This window comes from Gobius niger (assembly GCF_951799975.1).
Source record: "Gobius niger genome assembly, chromosome: 5".
In the NCBI taxonomy this organism is placed as follows: Eukaryota; Metazoa; Chordata; class Actinopteri; order Gobiiformes; family Gobiidae; genus Gobius; species Gobius niger.
Genome location: NC_136856.1, coordinates 18,588,521 through 18,610,035, shown reverse-complemented (window position 1 = coordinate 18,610,035; position 21,515 = coordinate 18,588,521). Strand labels below are relative to the sequence as shown.

The 21,515-nt window shown below is 40.5% G+C and overlaps 1 protein-coding gene across 1 annotated transcript; it reads right to left on the bottom strand.

Moving 5' to 3' along the window:
* Positions 1–10,538: 10,538 nt before the first annotated feature.
* On the bottom strand, positions 10,539–14,810 carry LOC306963200 (neuronal acetylcholine receptor subunit non-alpha-2-like). The gene is made up of 6 exons (XM_079556687.1): positions 14,552–14,810; positions 13,612–13,763; positions 12,405–12,449; positions 12,064–12,173; positions 11,019–11,913; positions 10,539–10,923 (listed from the first exon to the last, which is right to left on the bottom strand). Exons 1-6 carry the CDS (start codon positions 14,613–14,615, stop codon positions 10,753–10,755), a joined length of 1,437 nt encoding a protein of 478 aa, XP_079412813.1. The 5' UTR covers positions 14,616–14,810; the 3' UTR covers positions 10,539–10,752.
* Positions 14,811–21,515: the final 6,705 nt, after the last annotated feature.

Below are 21,515 nucleotides of genomic sequence, written 5' to 3'. Positions count from 1 at the left end.
ACTAAGGAACATCGTTGAGGCCAAGTGGAATGCACCCACTGTGATGCCCTTTACCGAGGATGTGCAAAGAATGCACCAGTTTCTCAGTCAAAAACTAGATGAATGTTGCATCACATTGTCTGAAAGTCCCTCGACAAAGGCTTGGATTGACCTTGCAAAAGTTTGTTTAACAGACACCATCATGTTTAACAGACGCAGAGAAGGAGAGGTGTCAAGCATGCCTTTGTCGGCTTTTTTGTCAAGGGACACATCAGATCCCCATGAGGACTTGGACTGGGCACTCTCAGAGGTAGAAAAAAAGCTCTGCAGACATTTCTCCAGAATTGTCACCAGAGGAAAGCGAGGCAGACCAGTTCCAATTCTCCTGACTCCAAAAATGCTCCATGCTTTGGAACTCCTCGTTCAGCAAAGAGATGCCTGCGGGGTTCTTGGTGATAATCCTTACTTGTTTGCAAGACCTTCAGCTATGTCACATTTCCGTGGCTCAGACTGTATACGTGGCTTTGCAAAGTCATCTGGCGCAAAGTGTCCAAAGGCATTGTCATCAACCAAACTGCGAAAACACGCTGCAACTCTATCAACAGTGCTCAACATGACTGACACCGAGATGGACCAACTAGCAAACTTTCTTGGTCACGATATCAGGATCCACCGAGAGTTTTATCGACTCCCTGACAAGACCCTGCAACTGGCAAAGATCAGTAAAGTTCTGCTGGCACTAGAGAAAGGAAGACTGGCTGAGTTCCATGGAAAGAACTTGGACGAAATCACAATTAACCCAAATGGTATATTTGATTTTCACTGTACTTGATGTATCGTGTTTTCATTTTGTCTGACCAAATTATAAGCGTGTCATGTCTCCTGCAGAAAACGTTATGGGGAGTGATGAGGAAGATTCATGCGGAGAGGATGGAAATCGTTCATTTCCTGTTGATGGTATGTTTCAGTAATTTCATGTAAAAAAAAAGAGTAAGATGATTGTTTTTAAAGGTGTAATAAGGGATTTAATTTCACTGCTAGAGTTTGCGTTGTGCGCGGCCTGAACACCAAAACATTAGGCACACCAAAATAAACTCAGATTTTCATGAGATTTAATCGTACTAAAGTGATCAAAAGTATCCCGAAATGACAATATCATGATGCAGATTCATAAAAAGTCTGAATTGTTTCTTTGTGAGGTCTGTCTGCAAGACGACACGCAAACAACTGTTAAAATGTTTTTGTGAATGAGGTCTGGTGGTTCAGCGCTGTACTGTGCAAACACTGTAGTTAATTGCTCTAACAACACTCGAAATAATGTCATCTAAAGGCAACTTAAACATTATAAACCGGGTTTTATGACCGGGTTTTATTGATGAAGGCAGCTGAGCTGGCGTGACTCCTCTTGCTCCACCAGGTTGAGGTTATTGTTGCATTCTTGCAACAATAAATGACCTACTTTTGTTTTCTATGACCAGAATGTTTGTATTACTTTTTGAAGTATGTCTTTGTGTGAATGTCATCGAAACTGTTGCAGATACTTTGAGGAATGAAAACTCAACAGACAAGCAGCAAAAACTGCCATCAGCAGAGCACGGATCATCTTCTGGAGTCAGTACTGTGGAACATTCCTCCAAAGGTAATTGTTGTTTTTCCTCTTTTGTGAAACAAACTTTTGTCAAGTTAATACTGGATGCAACAATGTGACGTGAAGTAGATATCACCCCAACTTGATCAATTATTAAAGAATATTTAGATATAGTTAATGAAGAAAACAGTTTTTTGAAACTTAAATAAATGACCTACTTTTGTTTTCTATGACCAGAATGTTTGTAGTGCATTTGAAGTATGTCTTATCAGGTACATTGTGTGTATGTCATAGAACCGTCAACAGAGGAAACTGTTGCAGATGCTGTGAGGAATGAAAACTCAACAGACAAGCAACAACTGCCATCAGCAGAGCATGGATCATCATCTGGAGTCAGTACTGTGGGACATTCCTCTAAAGGTGATGTTTTTTTGTTTGTTTTTTACTCTTTTTTTATTGTAATATCACCAGATTTGAGGACAGGAGATTAATGAGAGCCATCATTGCAACCCTCAGTCTGGTGGCGCCCAAGCACTGGTGGACTGTAATTTGTATTTCAGTACAAATTGACCCTTTGCTAAGTCCCGCCCCCCTTGGATACTGTCAAGCCTGTCAAGTTTTCGCTCCTAGCATGAGAAGTTTTCAGCTATATCAGTGAGGGGTATACCAAAGGAAATAATATCAAATTTCTGACAAAATGGTTCGAAGATATCAGAAAGAAGACAGAAAGGTCTTCAATACGCATTGAGAGCTACATTCACAATATCATCTGCTGGCGGAGTATTGTCAATCATGAGGAGATCATTAAAATAGAGGGAAAAGCTCAGCGGTCACAATGCAAGCGTCAGGTACCCCACGTCTTGACACTTTACGTGAAGGACAAGAATAACAATGCTCTGGGTAACTCAATACATTGTTTACATTTTAGTTTAAGCTATAAAAAGTGATTTTATTTCACTGTTAGGGTTCGCAGTGTATTGTTACTGCCTGTACACCAAAACAAAGTGTCATTAGCCACATCAAAATAAACTCAGATATTCACAAGATTTAGTCGTAATAAAGTGATCAAAAGTATCCCGAATTGACGACATGATGCAGATTCATAAAAAGTCTGAATTATTGCTTTGTGTCGTCTGTCTGCAAGACGACACGCAAACTGTTAAAATGTTTGTTTTGTGAATGAGGTCTGGTGGATCAGCGCTTTACTGTGCAAACACTGTAGTTAATTGCTCCAACAGCACTCAAAATAATGTCATCTAAAGACATAAATACTGCAGCGACATTATTGAAGATGTACAGAAAACATTCTTGTTTGTTCCACGTCCGGAAGGAACCTCAAAAACTAAAACACTTTTAAGGGCCTTTCTTATGGCCTATAATGCCATCTAATCACAAGTTGTGGCTCGGCTGTAAATTTGTCAGCTGTAAACTGATCAAATCATTGAGGACCGATGCTTATCTCAGTTCTGATCAGCCTCTTAATTTCACTTGTACTGTATGTACTGGCACAGGACTTGGAACTGTAGCGTCTCCCTTACACTGTTAATGAAACTTTTGTTTTTGTCTCCTCACTTACAGGTAAAGCTCCACAGAAAAGAGCACGCTGGCAGCCGACAGAGATTAGGGCAGTAGAGAGGCAAATGAATCAGTTCATCCGATCTTGTACTGTACCGTCAAAGAGTGATTGTGAAAAATGTTTAAGGGCTGAACCTGAAGCTCTCAGGAACAGAGACTGGCAGAACTTGAAATTTTATGTGTACAACCGGATTACAGCCTTAAAAAGGAAAATGTCTAAGTAGTCTAATCTAAATGTCTAGATTTAACCCTCTTGTTGTCCTCGGAAGAAAGAAGAGGGAAGGATGGAGGCAAGAAAGAAGGATGGAGGAAAGAAAGTTAAGTAGAGGAAGAAGGAAAGAGGGAGGGAGGACAGAAAGGAGGGAGGAAAGATAGATGGAGGGGAAGGTGGAAAGAAGGGAAGGGGGATAGAGAAAGGAATGGAGGAGGGATGAAAGAAGGAAGAAGGAAAGGATGGAGGAAGGGAGGAAAAAAGGAATAGTCAAAACACTGGGTAAATAATATGGCAATTACAAAGAAAAGGGTTGTAGAGAAGTTTTGTTTTTTTCTTTGATATGTAGTTTTATGATGCCAATTGTTCAGTTTGGCAGGTATTTCTTTAAAAGTTAAAAGTTTAGAAGTTAAGTTAAAAGTTTAGAAGTTGTAGATGTGTACAGTATATCACGAAAGTGAATACACCCCTCACAGTTTTAGCAGATTTGTGAGTATATCTTTTCATAGGAAAGCATTGCAGAAATTTCACGTGGACACAATGATTAGTTACCTTTTAACGACATATGTAACCGCTTAAATTTCTTGTTCACTCAGAAAAAAACAAAATACAGCCAAGAGTGTTTGAACATGTACTCACAAAAGTGAGTACACCCCAGATTAAAATGAAAAGGGAGGTCATCAGTGTGCGTTTCAACCTTTCTTTGCATTGAACTTTTACATTTTGAGTCTGCATCTGGCTTAAATAGATTGGTGTGAGATTTGAATGCAATCCTATGGAGAATAACAGGATCTGCTTCAGTAGTCACAGTGCATGTTGACATGCATGTTTCTTTTAGGTGTATTTCAGATTACCAATGTTGACAGCATTCATGCATCCCCAAACCATAGCAGTCCCACTACCATGCTTGGCTTTTGATAGGATACACTTTTTTTTGTAAAACTCACTTGTTTACCACCACACATGCTTGACACCATCTAAAGTATATTTGTTTATCTTGGTCTCTTCAGATCACACGACATGGTCTCAAGAGAGATGAACAGACCAATGATATGGATCACTGGAACCAAGATAAACAAATTTGCTTTAGATAGTGTCAAGCATGTGTGGTGGTAAACAAGTGAGTTTTACAAAAAAGGTGTATCCTCAATAGCCAAGCATGGTAGTGGGACTGGTTTGGGGATGCATGAATGCTGTCAACATTGGCAATCTGAAATACACCTAAAAGAAACATGCATGTCATCATGCACTGTGACTACTGAAGCAGATCATGATATTCTCCATAGGATTGCATTCAAATCTCACACCAATCTATTTAAGCCAGATGCAGACTCAAAATGTAAAAGTTCAATGCAAAGAAAGGTTGAAACGCACACTGATGACGATGATGATGATTTAGTTAGATGATGATGATTTAGTTTCATTTCGAGACGATTCGAGCCAACACAGCCCCTTCTCTACCAGATTTTAATCTGGGGTGTACTCACTTTTGTGATATACTGTGTGTTGCAAAATTGTAATATGTGAAGAAATGAAAGAGTTCTCCGCTAATTTACCTTGTTTAATAAAAGGTATGATGTACAAGTCAAATTGGTTTGATTTTTGTGTGGATGAGTTGACTGAGTAGTTGCGCAGTCTTCATAGGCTAACAAGACCAGACATGATATATATTTTTTTACACTTGGGAATCAGTCTCCATATATTTAGCGGATACTGGAGTTAGTTCCACAGATCTAATCATTCAGGCACAGCTGTTACCCTGTTAGCACATTTTTTAAATAGCCATGAAGGTTTTAAACCGATTCAAAAGGTAATGTGTTGACATGGGTAGTATTTATAATAGTGAAATTTGTCACAATGGCCATCCTTTTAAGAATCATCCTCATCACTTGCACAACACGAGTGATTAGAAATGAGTCAATCTGCATCTTTCTAGATACCGCTACAGTAGAAGTTAAACTCCCAGATGCAATATGTTTTGCAGATTGCAGATCACTCACTGGGGTGGGAGGGTTTCTCTTTTTGTTATTGTTGATTAATTGCTGACATTTGGATGTGTGCATGAAGGTGTGTATGGGTGAGGCAGATTTGAGTGTTGCTGCTTGTGTGTACCGTTTTTTGTTTTTCAATGTATATTGGACAATATGCTGCTACAACCAAAGGTACAAATATATGCACACTGTCTGTCTTCCCTGTTTAAGGTGGCATAAAAAGAAATTTAAAAAAAAAAAAAGTAAAAAAAAAAAGAGGTCCCCACAAGTAAAATACACATTTGTGTGAAGTATGTAAATTTATGCAAATAGTGTCCCCTGTAAACACATTGACCCGTTTTTACGGAGGTCCCCATATAGCATGGGGAAAACACTACATTGCATTTTCAAAGGTTTGAAGGTGTGTTTAGGCTTACTGACCAATGCATACTTTACCTGATTTTTTTCAGACTTGTAGAACCTCTAGAAAGGGTGGTCCCCAGAAGTGATGATTAAAAACTTAGTCCCCATGAACCATGGAAACCAGACTGTGTGTGTGTGTGTGTGTGTGTGTGTGTGTGTGTGTGTGTGTGTGTGTGTGTGTGTGTGTGTGTGTGTGTGTGTGTGTGTGTGTGTGTGTGTGTGTGTGTGTGTGTGTGTGTGTGTGTGTGTGTTAAAGAATGAGGTCGCATGAGTTTAGATTTTGTCTCTCTGCCTTTGATCTGCAGCATGCTCTCAGGGTACTGTGTGTGTTTATTTATTGAGACATGACAGTTTTATTAATGTTTGTTCTCCAAAATACATGAAATCATATTGGGACATTATAAATTCATTCTTTATTTTATGAAATTTCAATAAATTTGTGTAGGTTTGGTTGTGGTTATAGTGCTATGTGTTTTTGAACAGCTCTCAGTTGTACAGGAGGTTTTCCATCATAGACAAAAGCTCTCAGGCCATCATCTATACTTGGAGGTTTGTGTCTTGGATGTTTCGCCTTGCTTTGTCAGCAGTAATGTAATGTATTGGACCAGTATATGTTCAGACATCTGCCAAACAAACATCATTAGTGCTGACGAAGCTTCTTGGTTGACAGGTGAATCATCCAACGAGATGATGGCTTAACAATATTAGTTCACGATAGTCTTACCACCTCTACAGCTGTTATTTCTTTAAGTACTGACACTATAAGACTAATCTTCAACCCATCATTAAATATCCCTCAACATCATTGTAGATATTTCCTTTAATTTTTTTGTTGTTGTTCCCCACGAAATAAAAGTACAGTGAAAACATCGCACATGCCAGCTGAGATTGGTTTCTTTTAAATGCTAATTGTTGCACAGAGCTCTGAAGACGCATGGGAAGCAGAACTAAGTAACTCATGCCCCTAGAGGCCATAAGCGCCACTGCAGGTGTCAAAGCATGTTGCGTTTTTTTTACTCATTAATTGTTCGTGCGAGTAAATACGACGCTGACAGAAAAGACAAAGGGAGAGAGGGATATTGTACATCCAATTACACAATAGAGATAAGTGTTTACGCTCAAACCTGGCTGTAAATACCGCTAAAGTGGCGCTAGCCCACATTTAGCCTGTTAGCTTCATCTTCGTGATTCCATAAGTGTGTATTGTGAACTCCGAGGCAGGGGAGTTGCAATTGTGGTTTTCTGGCGAGAGACACCGGGGGGAGATGAAAGACCCCTAATCATCCCATTAACACTTGTATTACCTCCAGAGGGACTACGAATTTATTAAGGTAAACATGTTACTTGGTTCTTCTTTAATGAAATGAAAGCTGTGGTAATGTCCCTTTCTATGTTTCCATTTGTCTCCAACGATAGAGGTGACTGCAGTTTATTATAGGGATCTCACCTAAAGCTCACACTTCTCACATATTAAACCCTCTATTGAGTGGAGAGAGAAACATGTCACAGCCTCATCAGTAAAGGCAACTGCTTCAACGTGACTTCCAAAGTGGTAATTTTCCTGTAGCTCTAAATATTACATTATATATATCTAGTGGGAATGAGGCTTTTCTGCTCACACTTGAAAGGACCGGATATGTAGCTCTGCACCTTAACCGGGCATCAAGCCAAATTGATACTCAGGGGACTGGCTTTGATTCCTCAAGTTTTAAGAGAACCCTCCAAAACATCAACTTCGAGCAGAGTTTGAGAGAGCTCATGATGTAAAAAATCGTATGAGGTAATGTGGATTGTATTTAGAAAGAAGTAAGGTGCCATTGTGCATAGTGTATTGCGATGGGTGTACACATGCGCTGTGACAACGACAATCTCCAGCAGTAGCCGCTAATCATGTGTCTGCAAGTGACCAATTCCAATGACTCAAATTTCGGAATCAATACAAGTGGGATAGAATTGATGGCTCCTTCTGAATTCCTCAAATAATAGCTCCTATGTCCTGATCCTAGCTCCTATCCCCTTGTCACGTGATAAGGTCAACCGTTAGATCCCTATGCAGTTAGGGCTCTTTAAAACAGTGGCATGTGACTGTACTGTGGTGACTCTAACATGCATTTTGTCACTTTTATAAACTTTGGCTTGTGCGCTCTTTATTTTATTTTTTTCATTATTATTATTAAAGGGGGGGTATTATGCAAAATCGACTTTTTCAAGCTTTACATCATGTTATTATGTCATTCCCTCATTAAAAACATGCCTGAAGTGTTGCCTTGGCACATTCACGTATTTTTGAGTAATCTGTAAAAACTCTGATGGCAGCCATTTTAGGGATAGGTTTGCCTGAGTCCTCCTAGGAACGCCCCCACCTCCTGGAGACGCCTCCGAGCTTTCGTCACCAGCCGAGTAACCAACCACTGCTCCTCAGCAGAACCCCCTCCCCACTGCCACAGACAGAGTGTGGAGGGGGCGTGTCGGAAAGGGTCAGAGGTTCTTAAAGAGACAGAGGCCTATTTCAAGACATTCACTACAGCCATTTTGAGAGAGCAATTTTATACAAGGCAGTTATTCTAATTTACTGCATTTACAGACCAACAGAAGGTTTCGTCATCATTGTATATTGTGCTATAGACTGGTGCTATGTGATTGAAAAAAGCAGAATACCCCCTCTTTAAATGTGGGCCTGTCAATCAACAGTGGTTTCATGAAGAATCACTCGAGGGTGGGGGGGATCGGTAGTTTATGGGATGGCGCATAGCTCCTAATCGCCGGTGAGGAACCACCAGAGGTCCCTTTGCTAAAGGAGGCATGATAGGAAGCATACAGGCCCCTTTCCCTACCTCCTTCCTCACTGACAGCCCTATTCGGACGCTCCTTGTCATGGCAGACGCTGACGCACATCCGGTTTCGCCTCAGACCTCTTAACAATTTGCTCGATTCGGAAGCAGCCCATGTCTAGTAGTAGTAAGACAAGAAGAACAAATGTTTAAAATCTACTCACCAATATGTTTAGTTCTGCTGCTCCACTGCGATAAACAAGCAACATAAAAACAATGATAATAATACATTTTATTTATCTAGACTCTCAAAGATGCTTCAAGGAAATACAATAGATGAACTAACAATGTGCGTGGCTTTCATATATTACAACAAATACCTTTAATTAAAAAAAAAAATGCCTGAAATTTCGAGTACAAGACTTTTTGCGGATCGGAATTGCAACAGATGTTTTTAGCCTATATTTTCAAAAAGCGTCACACATCTCTTACCGTCACAGTCCCATGCTTTGGGTGGGGCGCCCCCTGGTGTGTAAAGTCCTGCACACTTTAAAAACGCAATTTGCCAGAGTGTTTTATCACACAGACATCGTGTTTAACAAAGGTTAATTCTTGTAGGCTATTTTCGTGTAAGAATGAAACAGAAATGCTGAAGGACGCAGATCTGAGCACACAATGTCGTCTTTATGCTGAATTTAGACTCCAGAGTGTCCTTGTGTGGAGGTGTGTGTTTACTGAGCAGGTTTTTGGATGGTCTCCCTGGGTCGTCCGGGCTCACCCTGAGTGAACACATGCCTGGCTCCATTCATTCAGCTACAGGAAAACTCTGTGAAAGAGAGTCTTGTTCTGTCCACGTTGAGCCGAGAGTTTGTGAGCTGCACAGACACTCATCCCAACATCAGCCCACTGTGCACTCTGCAGGTAAACCATCATGCTTTTTCTTTTTTTTAAACAGCAAAACATATTACTCTTAATATTTCAGTCAGCTGATTGAGTACGCACTGGAGCAATGCGTAAAATGTGATTATTGTATTCTGTTTTTACATTTCTAGGCATGAATTTGAAGATTTTAATCCTTTTGACAATTTTGGGAGGTGTGTTCATTAATTATAAATACATAAATTCATACAAACTCTTAGACTTTATATCCTTTTTGCAACATTTAGTTTAGTTTGTTTTAATGTACAGCTAATGTTTTGTTCTAGGGGTTTTGTCTGCACCTTTTGCCAAGGAAGATGAAGCAAAGAAGTTTATCCGTCGGAGGAGACAGGCAGATCCCTGGGATCCCTACAATTCGCAAAACGTGTGGGGATACACTATTCAGGAACAGGTTCACCTAAATCACTAAAATCACAATCAGTTTATTTGAAGCAAAGACACACTGTTGTATTGTATGTTTGCAGGCCAGTGAGTACTGGACTGCCCTTCGCACTGACGCGCAATACTACATGGACATGGGACATCTAATGTTTGACCGTTCTGTGGTTGAGTAAGAGGCATTGGATGATTTGTAAACACGTTGGTCTAATCGGGCTGAATGTTTATTGGTTGTTTTGTTTGTTACATATAGTGAAAACAACCGTCAGTACATGGAGATGCTGCGTAATGCCAGAGCTCACTTGGACAGTCACACGGGACAGCAGGGTTAAGAATAACAGCTGGACCCATTGAGGAGCTGCTACAGCACTGTCATCACAGTACTGTGCTTCCACAACTGTTTACACTTCTGTCTTGTCTTTGCCAAATGTAACAATGTTCACACATTTAGATTTAGAGCATGATTTGTTACTTAAAACGGAATATCTAAACTTCTGTAAGTGAAAAGTGTATTTTCATTATAGTGATATTAAACTTTCAATTAAAAAAAAAATGTTATTACTGATTCTGTAAAAGTGCAATACATGATATTCACCACTAGATGGTAGTCGCTATTCATTCTACGTTTTTCTACAGACAAGCAAAGTTCTGACAACATAAAAAGCAGATAAAACCGTATAAACAAAACTTTATTTGTGCACTGACATCGTATTGGAAAGTTACCATTACTGTTTTACCATTTGAACAAGCAAAAATATCCTGAGAGTTTTTCAAACTGAACAGAAGAGTGTGATTTTCTCTTAATTACACAACGAACATCTCATTATGTAAAATCCCTAGTACTTCTGTGGCAGTCTCTTGTTTGGTGCAGACAAATACCTGACTGAACTTCTTTGTGAACGTGGTAAATCCCTGTAGTCAGTGAGGAGGGGTGGAGGAGGACTCCTCACTGGGAGCTGGAGGGACTTTCATGAACATGTGCAGAGCTGGGGTGAAGATGAAAATAGTGCCCAGAATCGCTACAGCGAGAAAAGCCCAGAGGAAGATGCGGTCTAATACCTGGGCAACAAACTTCCAGTCTTGTACCACCTTAAAACAGAGATGTGTGTTTGGTATACATTATTTTATTTGCAGAAGACATGTTGGTTTGTGTTTTAAACAAGTAAAACAAAAACAGAGCTTACTTCTCGGATGAAGTGCTCCTTGCGGATGTGTCTGCTGATGTAGCGCACAGAGTGAATAGCCTTCTCCAACATTGAAGACCAAGGCTCTTCCTCCTTCCCTTCTGAAGCAGTCGCCCTCTGACCTCCTGCCCTCCTTCCAGACCGGTTCTTCAGCTCAGGACTCTCGGGGGCCAGCTCCGGGTAGTGGTAACGGTCAGTGTGGCCTCGCATGCAAAGCATCCTGGGAAGTTTCTGGAGGAACAGAGTGCGGACCCAGGGCGACATAGGGTGGTATGTGGCAGAGGAGCGGTGGTGGACGTTTATGACAAAGACGGTGACGATGATGGAAAGTGTGACAAAAATCATAATGAACAGCAGGTATTCTCCGATAAGAGGGATGACTTTGGAGGAAGATGGAATTATTTCTTCAATGACGAGAAGAAACACAGTGAGAGACACAAGCACAGAGGTGGAGAGAGATAACTTTTCTCCTTCGTCAGATGGAAGATAAAATACTAGAACTGTGAGGAAAGACAAGCCTAAACACGGGATGATCAGGAAGAGCGTATAGAACAGTGGCAGCCTCTTGAGAATAAAAGAGTATGTTATAAAAGGGTATGAATACAGGCCATCTTTCCTGTTGCCTCTGGCCCCAGTGGCATTAAGTATCTCCCACTCTCCATTGTCAAAGAAGTCTTTCCGGTCAACCTGGTGGTCCATCAGAACCAGGTCCACCATGTGTCCGTCGTAGGTCCAGGAGCCAAACTTCATGGTGCAGTTCTGTCGGTCGAAGGGGAAGAAGGTCACGTCCATAGTGCAGGCCGATTTATAGCTGGCAGGCGGGGTCCAGGTGATGGCACCATTGTATTTGACAATGGCTTTGGTCATGAGGGAGCCCTCGAAACGCCCATCAGCGCTAACACAATGCATATAAAACAATTAATATTTGTGATGTGTTATATGCAGTATCCATTATGCTCATGGTAAAAAGTAGATATTGTAAAGTAATATTGGAGATTACTCAAATACACCACAGTCATTTTATATGGAATGTTATGGGACTTACTTTTCATACAAAACAATGTCAGGCAGCCATATATTTTCAGAAGGAACTCTGATGGACGTGATTCCTCCATAATTATCTGGATTCCACCGAAGCTTGTAGTCGTACCATTCCTGAACAAAAATAAAGCAATAAGTGCAACACAGTTTTTCCTGCTCGCTTTTCAACATATTTGAACTATTGCTCTTTAGTTGACAGTACTCCATGCAATGAGGATGCATTTATTTGGTGCATACTGTACATATTTGAAATCTTAGTCACCACATTCCTTGAATCTGTTTTAATATTGGCACTGAGCTGATGGCGCATTCATTATCACAAAGCTTTACTTTGTCTGGTCGTACCTGGCACAGCCAAACATTTGTTGTCATGAGCTGGTTCTTTTCATCCTGAATGACAAAAAAATAAACTGAAAAAACAAGTTCAAAGTAACATAACCGAGAAAACAACATTGCATTTGTGTCTGCCTCAAAATAAATGTCCACATAATGATCTCTATTACGTGGAATATGGTCCTTTTTATTCGGCTAATATCTTCTGTGTGCATAATTTCAATACAGCCTTAAATTATAATAATGAGCAGACACCAATTTGTGTTCTAATAATAGAAAGCAATATGTGGGGCATAGAATGACGTGTGCGTGCTTTTTATGGATGGCATAAACAATAGCCAGAAGCACTATTCTTTCTAAAGTACAGCAACGTTGCATTTGAGTTTACATTTTTAAGTCACTAAATAGAGATTTTAAAAAAACATAGATATATGCTTTGGGAAATACTGGGCCATAATAAATACAATGAGAGGCGAAAGGAAACAAGAATCACCTTCCCCATGTTTGGAGACTGGCTCAAAATGCACTGCAACGATTCGGAGTGAAACACTTAGGAGGAGGAACTGGCCACTGTGACAGCAAACCCAAAGACGCAGTTGAGAGCGGGATGACAGAGAGTGCCTAAGCTACTCTGTGCACCCACCCTGCGCCTCAGCTGTCAGGCTCATCCGGATGTTTTGGTCATCACACAAACCAGAGGTGCACAATAATCTAATATTGAGCCATGCGGCGGGCCAGGGAGACACAGGGGACGAGCAGATACCAGATACTGTTGCCTCTATTCCCTTTCCCAGAATGCACTCAAACCTTTTTAAGAATCAGCTATACAGTCCTTTGTGTGCCGAGCAGAAAGAAAAAGTGCATGTTTGAGCTGGCAACATGAAGATTTAAGTGAGGATAAATATTTTAAACCAAAAAAGAGACTTCTTCCATTAGCATTCTCTATTTTTTCATCCTCAAAGAAACAAGCCATCTCCACCAATCAGAAAGGCTGTTGTAATATTAAAGAAACACTCTGACAGAGACTCTGGAAGGCTGCAGAGCTATTTCAGGACCATGGAAAGCTCCTTACTGTCCTGCCTGTGTGCACTATGTGGATTTGTAACATAGCCATGAAATACAGTGTGATAATTATGAGGAGAAACACCTAACATATGGTTGAGCCTACACAAGGAAAAAAATGAATGCGGATGCATCTGTGTGTCTGAGTTCTTCTTACCACATCCACCAGCTGGGAGATTTTCAGTCCAAAGCGCACTCTGACTGTGTCATTGGCACGTTGGATGGGTCGGACCCAGCGCTGGTATCCCTGGAACAGGTTCTTAAGCAGGGCGTCCTCCATTTCAGCCAAAGACACAAACTCAGTCTTAGCTGTGGGAAATATAGATAAGAATTATTCCGGTCATGACATTTTGGTACAAGAAGTGACTTGACCCATTTGTGGCAAGCAGAATTACCTTAAAATAGAGAATTATTCATGTTGCAATGCTCTATGAAAAATGTGATGGAAAAAAATAGTACACTTTTTTGTATTATTATTATTTACTTTGATGCATCTCTTAGATGAAGTTCGGGCAAACCAAGAGCATAATAGACATCAATAATAATAAATAATACAAGAGTTCATCGTAGTGAAGCTTAAATCATCGACTGGACTGACTTGAGTTGAGTCTCACCTCAGTCCAATCGAGGATTTAAGCTTCACTACGATGAATACTTCCTGGACGAATGAGAGCCTTCACAAACAATGCAAGAGTTGTGCATAGAGATGAACTGCAATGCAATGCACCGAAGAGCATGATGTCGCCTGGGCCTGTATGCACAGTAACAACGTTCTCAGACAGACATGTTGGGACAGCTCAGACATCATGTCTGTAATGCTGACATCAACCCGAGAGGACACAGCCTTTGATGGATGCGGCGGGATTTGAATAAATAAACAGACACCAACTTGGCGACAGGCTGCTGTGACGCGGCTTTACACTGAAACATTTGACAGTTCACAAAAACATGACGCTTGGACAATTTGTTTCCTAATGACCACAGTTATAACACCTTCCAAATACTTTTACTTCAGTGCGACTGTGCGTAATAGTCCTCGCCTTTCAGCGCGCTATTGCTTCACTATTCGTGAGAAGACACCAAAACAAGTTTCTCACCTGGAATCGCCGCACGGCACGCGCTGCAGGACAGGAACAGCAGAAGCACGGAGCCGGACTTCATGTCGTTCTGGTCCGAGGTGTGAAGCGCAGACCCCTCGGTTTACCACAGCTCAGAGCGAACCACGGGCGGGTGACGGAACCTAGAGCAGGCGGGAAACTGAGTCCGTAGAGCCGCAGAGAAGATAGCAGGGGCTGGGTGTCGGGAGGAGCATGTGGCCGGTGTGCCCGCTCCACGGCTCACTGCGGGGCGTCACGGGCAGAGGTGGTCTCTGCGGGAGGAGGGGCCCGCGTGGACTCCTGAAGCTTCTCTAAAATAACTATTATTGTGGTAACTGTTCCTGACAGCGCACAATGATTTTGATTTTTAATTCGGCATATTGTCATTTGAATAGGTTTTAAATAGGACTGTGAACTTTTTGTAAATTTGCATATCATGTTGCCTGCTCGAGACAAACACTTATAGGCTTCAAATTACTCTACTTAGTCCTTTTGTTACATTTAAGGTCAAAGAAACAAACGCTCTGAGATCATTTGTAATCGTAAACTCGCTATCAGACGTCAGTGACAGCTCATTTGCTCACTGACCGGTAGAGGGGGTCAATGAGCAAATGGCTTTTGTGTTGTTTGTGAATCTGTGCAGTTTACATGTAGGCTACTGAACTTTTTTGGGCATGTTTTCGAGTTCATCATAATGTTGCACCTCATGCTATGAAGCCATTTTGATAAAAGGACTTTTTATACCACGAGTCTCCATACTTTGTCTGAATAGCATCTTCACAGCCAGATGTTTTCAGAGGCAGCTGCACATTTACCCTTGTTTTCCACATGTGTTTAACCAACATCCAACTACTGGTACATTTCTGTTTCGGCTATTCAGGTACAAATGATTTTTGCATTTGAGAAAATCAATCACATTTGGCTATGTCATGTATTTTTTTCTTTTCTACCTTTTCTAGGCCCAAAGCGTTTTACAGGAAAGGAACCAGTCACCCATACACGCTCTCATTCATACATCAATGTGCGTAGACACTGGAGGCAAGGTGGGTAAAGTGTCTTTGCCCAAGGACACAACGGCAATGTGCATCTGCAGGAGCTCGGAGTCGAACCCCCGACCTTCCGATCACGAGACGACTCGCTATACCAACTAATGATAATAATAATAATAATAATAATAATAATAATAATAATAATAATAATAATAATAATAATAATAATAATAATAATAATAATAATAATACATGTTGTTTATATTGCGCTTTACATTTCAAAGAAACCTCAAAGTGCTACAACAGATGAATAAAAGCAAAATGAACATTGACATAAAACAAAGCAAGCACAAGAGCAAAAACAAACTAGAAATGCAATGGCTGCGCCATTGCGATTGACTGCGGAATTGCGGGAAGCAAATGCAGAAATTGCATAAACTCTTCAAATTGCATAATCAAATAAGCATAAACTGGTAAAATGCATAAAATGTCATGTTGCATAAACTGTATAAACTGCATAAAGTGATAAAATGCATGAATGGGTTAATTTGCATAAATTATGTAAATTGCATAAACGCTTTAAAATGCATTAACTGGTTAAATCCCATAAAGTGGTTACTTTGCATAAATTATTAATGTTGCATAAACTTTTTAAATTCCATAAATTGGTCAAACTGTTGAAAGTGCTTGATTGGCAGAAGCTGCACAAATGGCTGAAAGTCCTGGAGTCTCCCCATTGGCTGGATTCCCCCATACACACCAATGCAAAAATTTCAAACTCCCGTATAAAAAAACTGGAAAACTGCAGAAGGCCAATTTTTTCTCAAAACCCACAAGTTGCAGAAGCTGAACATGCACAAAGTGCAGAAATTGCAGAAAATGCAGAAAAAAGTGCAGAAAAGCATGGATTTGCGGCAGCCCCATTATAAGTCAATGGGAAAAATCTCCGACATTTCGGCCGATTGCAGAAAAACTGTAAGTTGCAGAAGTCCCAAAAGTAATAGCACCCTTCTCCTCAACATGCGGAACGTTTTGATGCATAACTTGCATAAATTGCACAAAGCATGAAGGTGCTGAAAGCTGGAGAAAATCGGGAAAAAGATGGAAGAGGAATAATAATAAAGAACATGAAAACCAATAATTGACTGCGGAAGAATTCCGCAGTCAATCAAAAAAATAGTCAAAGGTTATGTATAAACATTAACAGACTAATAGGCCTTTTTAAATAAATGTGTTTTCAGGCCTTTTTTAAAAGGTCTCAACACTCTGGGGAGCCCTCAGGGACAGGGCGTTCCAGAGTCTAGGGGCAACTGCCTTAAAGGCCCTGTCTCCCATTGTGAAGAGCTTGGTCACGGGCTGGTCAAGGGTGTGGGTGGAAGTGGACCATAAGCGCCTTGTGGTGGTGTGTGGGGTAACTAGCTCAGTGAGGTCTGCCAGGGCTGTTCCATGGACACACTGGTATGTGAGGGGACACATTTTATAGTGGATTCTGTAATGGATGGGCAGCCAATGAAGTGCCCGGAGGACAGGGGTGATGTGGTCATAATTGTGGTCATCTCCTTGTCAGGATCCTGGCTGCACAGTTGTGGATGTGCTGGAGCTTCAGTAGGCTCTTACCAGGGATCCCGACGAGGAGGGCATTGCAGTAATCCAGCCTGGAAGAGACAAAGTAACTGCGCCACTGTCTCCCCATAAGTGTGTTTAGAATACTCATTTTGAGTAACTGTATTCAGGTAAGGTTACTCTTTAATTTTGGGGTATGTTACTTTCTTAAAATCTAAGACATACATTGTGGTACTCTATAAATGCATTTCACTTTCATATTCATAGCAATAAGAAAGCCGGAAGTTACAAAATGCTTCTCTGCATTCCGAATTAGTGGTAGATAAGTTCTTAACAGACGATGAAACAAGTGTATCCAACATATTTTGAATCATATAATCCATATATGGATGAATATAATGTAAATCAATGTAAAAGTATTCTAAGTATTCAAAATACAGTACTCTGATTAGACAAAGTAACAGTACATTTTAAGTATTCCGTATTCTGCAACAAAATCATTTCAATGCATTCACCCCAATGGTTATTTTTGAAAAAGAAGAGCCACAGGGGTCAGTGATCAAAAAATCTTCAGCCCCTGCCATATCGTCACTGAGTGAGCAGCAGAATGGCACAAATAGAATGTGCCTTCAGGACAACACTCGGTGATAACACTCCATCCACAAGTGGTGAGAGAACAAGAGGTCCGAATGTAAATCAAATCAAAGAGAAAGAAAGTCGAGAGGCGAACTTAAAACGGATATGGACAGTTTGTGAATCAGCTGAGGCAGCAACACGTTTGAGAAGGGCATGTGTGCTGAGAAATTCTTGTGCAAATACCAGCTGCCAGAAAAGAAATGAAGAACTTCTATTTAGATATAAGTCACTACACTCGTACTGAAAAACCCAAGCGACGACTGCTTTGAAAAATCAACCTGTGCAGCGGTTTTCCACATTTCCATGCAAACCTGAGTGCTTAGTGTCTGACATTCAAAGGATTTGTGCATCTCATTCATATAGGTTTCCAAGACAAGTATAAGCCTTGTCAATCACCAATTTGTTACATAACTTGTTTTTGCGGCGGCGCTGCTTACTTTCCAGTGTACAGTTCATGTCCCTATGCAGTGAGAGCTCTTTCCACGCTTCTTATTTGGACTATTCCTGGTAACAAGTGAAATTGTTGACAGTGAGTTTTTATGGATTATCTCAAATAGCAGCTCTTCCCCCCAAAAAAAACACACACAACGCCCTGATAAATATGGCAGAGAAATGTTTCCTTTCAACGTTTCAATTTAAATAAACCAAGGATTTATAGAAATGAGCATGTGAGTCCCACTGTGCTAACCAGGCATGAAGCGCACTTTCTCCATTATTTCTTGCTCCTTTGTTTCCGTCCTGCTCTCCATGTAAAGTAATGGCGATGACGGTAGCCTGATTATCTCTATGAATTATCCTGATTTTCTGCTCCACTTGGATGTGTGGGGCGGGCAGCTGCTGTCTCTGAGATGGCCCAGTCCTCTCCTCCTCTAATCATCTGGAAACACAAATTCTCTCGGGCTGGAAACCTGCCTCTCTGCTCCCAGACGACTCTGACCAGCTGCAGTGCGTGCTGCTGGAACACTGTGTGAACATGTGTGTGTTTTGGCTTGTGTTAAATTACAGTAACACTTTGCGAGATTTGACCAGGCCCACAGCAGCGACAGTAAATCTTCCTCCTCCATTTTTGTATTATTTTTTATTATTTGCATTTGTAGATTTGACTTCTTTAAACCCATCCTTCAGCTTCATCTGGGGACTTGTCTCCAAATCATGAGCCAGGTGATCAGGATTACTGAGGTTTTAGCCTTAGAGAAACTGTAGCGCCCAGAGGAAACCTATGCAGACATGGGGAGAACATGCAAACTCCACACAATCCAATCCACTTCATTTATATATTTAAACAGCAAAACGTTTGCAGCACTTAAAGCAGTACGAAGTAACTTGTTTACCTTAATAAATCCATCTTGTCGTCCCTCTGGGGGTAATACAAGTCTTAATGGGATGATTGGGGGGTCTTTCATCTCCCCCGGTGTCTCTGGCCAGAAAACCACAGTTGCAACTTCACTGCCTCCGAGTAGGTGCCACCAATACACACTAAAGGAATCTTGAAGAAGAAGCTACAGGCTAACGGGCAAAGCTAACTGCGGGCTAGCACCACTTAAACAGTATTTACAGCCGAGTTTGAGTGTACAATATCCCTCTCTCCTTTTTGTCTTTTCTGTCAGTGTAGTATTTACTCTCACGGACAATTAATGAGTAAAAAAACGCAACATGCTACGACACCTGCAGTGGCGCTTATGGCCTCTAGGGGCATGAGTTACTTAGTTCTGCTTCCCATGCATTGACATGTAAAAGAAACCAATCTCAGCTGGCATGTGCGATGTTTTCACTGTACTTTTATTTCGTGGGGAACAACAAATTATTGCTATTAAGAATTTGGTAAAAAAAATAATAATAATTAAGGAAATATCTACAATGACTACTGCTTTAAAAACAATAAACCAAAACAATACAAATTTGCTCCACCTCGAAATGAGTTTAAAACAATAGCAAGAAATAAAAACACATACAAAACAATGAATAAGAATAAAACTGTTTAAGAGAATAAATAGAAAGAACAATGAAATGAATGAAAAAGACACAGTGGACCACTCAACTCATGTGGTGCTAAAAGCCAGAGAATAAAAGTGGATCTTAAGATGAGATTTAAACACTGCACGGTGGGGGGTGTTTCCGACGTGTCCCCTCTACTTTTACGGTTCGTCTTAGGAACCTCAGGCTGGAGCTGGCCCTCGGACCTCAGAGCGCGCGGGGGTCGGTAAATTTGGATGAGGATTTACTGAGGGGCCAGTCCATTGAAAGCAAAGTTTTAAAATCAATTCTAAAATTAACAGGGAGCCAGTGCAAAGATGCAAGTATTTGCAGTTGTTCAAAATATGTAAAAAGAAAAAAAATCTTCAAAATAATGAATGCGTTCTCTCATTGAAATTCATATTAATATTCATGCTGTTTACTATCACTGTCTCCAGGCTGTGTGGAGAGTCCGCTAGTCTCAACTGGCAACTCTCCTCACTTTTTAGATGAACAGAAAAGTGTAAAAGTTAAGACAAAGCTCCAAGTAGGTCATTTATTTCTGCATTTTACATGATGAATAATATTGGGGGTTTCATGTTCACGTTTCACAGAAAAGCCTTTGGGATCTAAGAACCTTTTTGCAGTAAATAAGAAAACACATCTATACAATGAATTGCGATGACAGGTAAATTGAAAAAAGTGAGCGAAGTTGTGGGTCCAAAAAGTGATCATCGGGTGTTCTTCAAGATCCAATCATAAATGTACATTGCATAAAAAGAAAGAAGACGCACTTGATCAGTGAAAAGTCCTTTATTCTAGTCAGTTAACGTGTTTTTCCGCTGCTGTATTAAACTGATAAAAGGGTAAAGCACACTGTAGCACATGCAGTAATTAATAAATGGGCTCAAATGTTCTGATGTACTTGCTAAACTTTTCGTGAGAAAAAAAAACTTCCACCAAAGTCCCTATGTACATGAACGTTTGAGGGTTTCCTATTGATGTCTTGAAATGAGATCAAAGGCCTTCAAGAGTTTCTCATTGGAACTGACTTAACTTGAGATGCTTAAACCGAGAGAAGAAAGAGCTGCTGGGACCGATTGGGAGAAAGATAAAGAATAATAATAGAGAGAGGGATTAGGACAAAAGCCACAATGTTCAGAGAAAGTACTCTCAAAGTCAGTAGGAGATTTCTCACTCAGCAGACAAATAGACACAAAACATTTATAAAGCCGTAACATGATACTTTTATCAGCGTCATGCAGATGATTTCCCTGTTATCAATGAGACGCCGGAGACTGAGGTGACGAGTAAAGGCCTCGTTGTTTGAAACCAAAGCCTTTAGGACAGAATTACACTTCTGTCTGTCACAGATGACTGGACGACAGAGAGAAAATATACGAACAACACACTACCCTTGAAAATTACATTGTCTAGAATAACACAACAGGTTCACTTGTGAAATCTGATGTAAGGAAGTATGTACACTACTCAAAATCTCTCAAGAAAGACCCAGGTAATACTGCATGAAAACGTTCAAGTTGTTAAAAATTATGTGAAAAAAAATAATGAACGCATTCTCTCATTGAAATTCATATTAATATTCATGCTGTTTATTATCACTGTCTCCAGGCCGTGTCGAGAGTCTGTTAGTCTCAACTAACAACTCTCCTCATGAACAGAAAAGTGTAAAGTTAAGACAAACATGCGCACACCAAAGCTCCAAGTAGGTCATTTATTTCTGTATTTTACGTGATGAGTAAGACAATAACACAGAAAACATCCATTGTGAGAGTTTGTCAAAGGTTCAGTGTGTGAACAGT

Bases quoted from the DNA above. Each gene is read 5' to 3' on its own strand.
- LOC306963200 (XM_079556687.1), bottom strand. From the start codon at position 14,615: ATGAAGTCCGGCTCCGTGCTTCTGCTGTTCCTGTCCTGCAGCGCGTGC. The intron at 13,764-14,551 runs GTGAGAAACTTG...TATTTCCCACAG, and splicing joins GTGCCGTGCGGCGATTCCAG to CTAAGACTGAGTTTGTGTCT. The intron at 12,174-12,404 runs GTACGACCAGAC...ATTTTTGTTCAG, and splicing joins CAAATGTTTGGCTGTGCCAG to GAATGGTACGACTACAAGCT.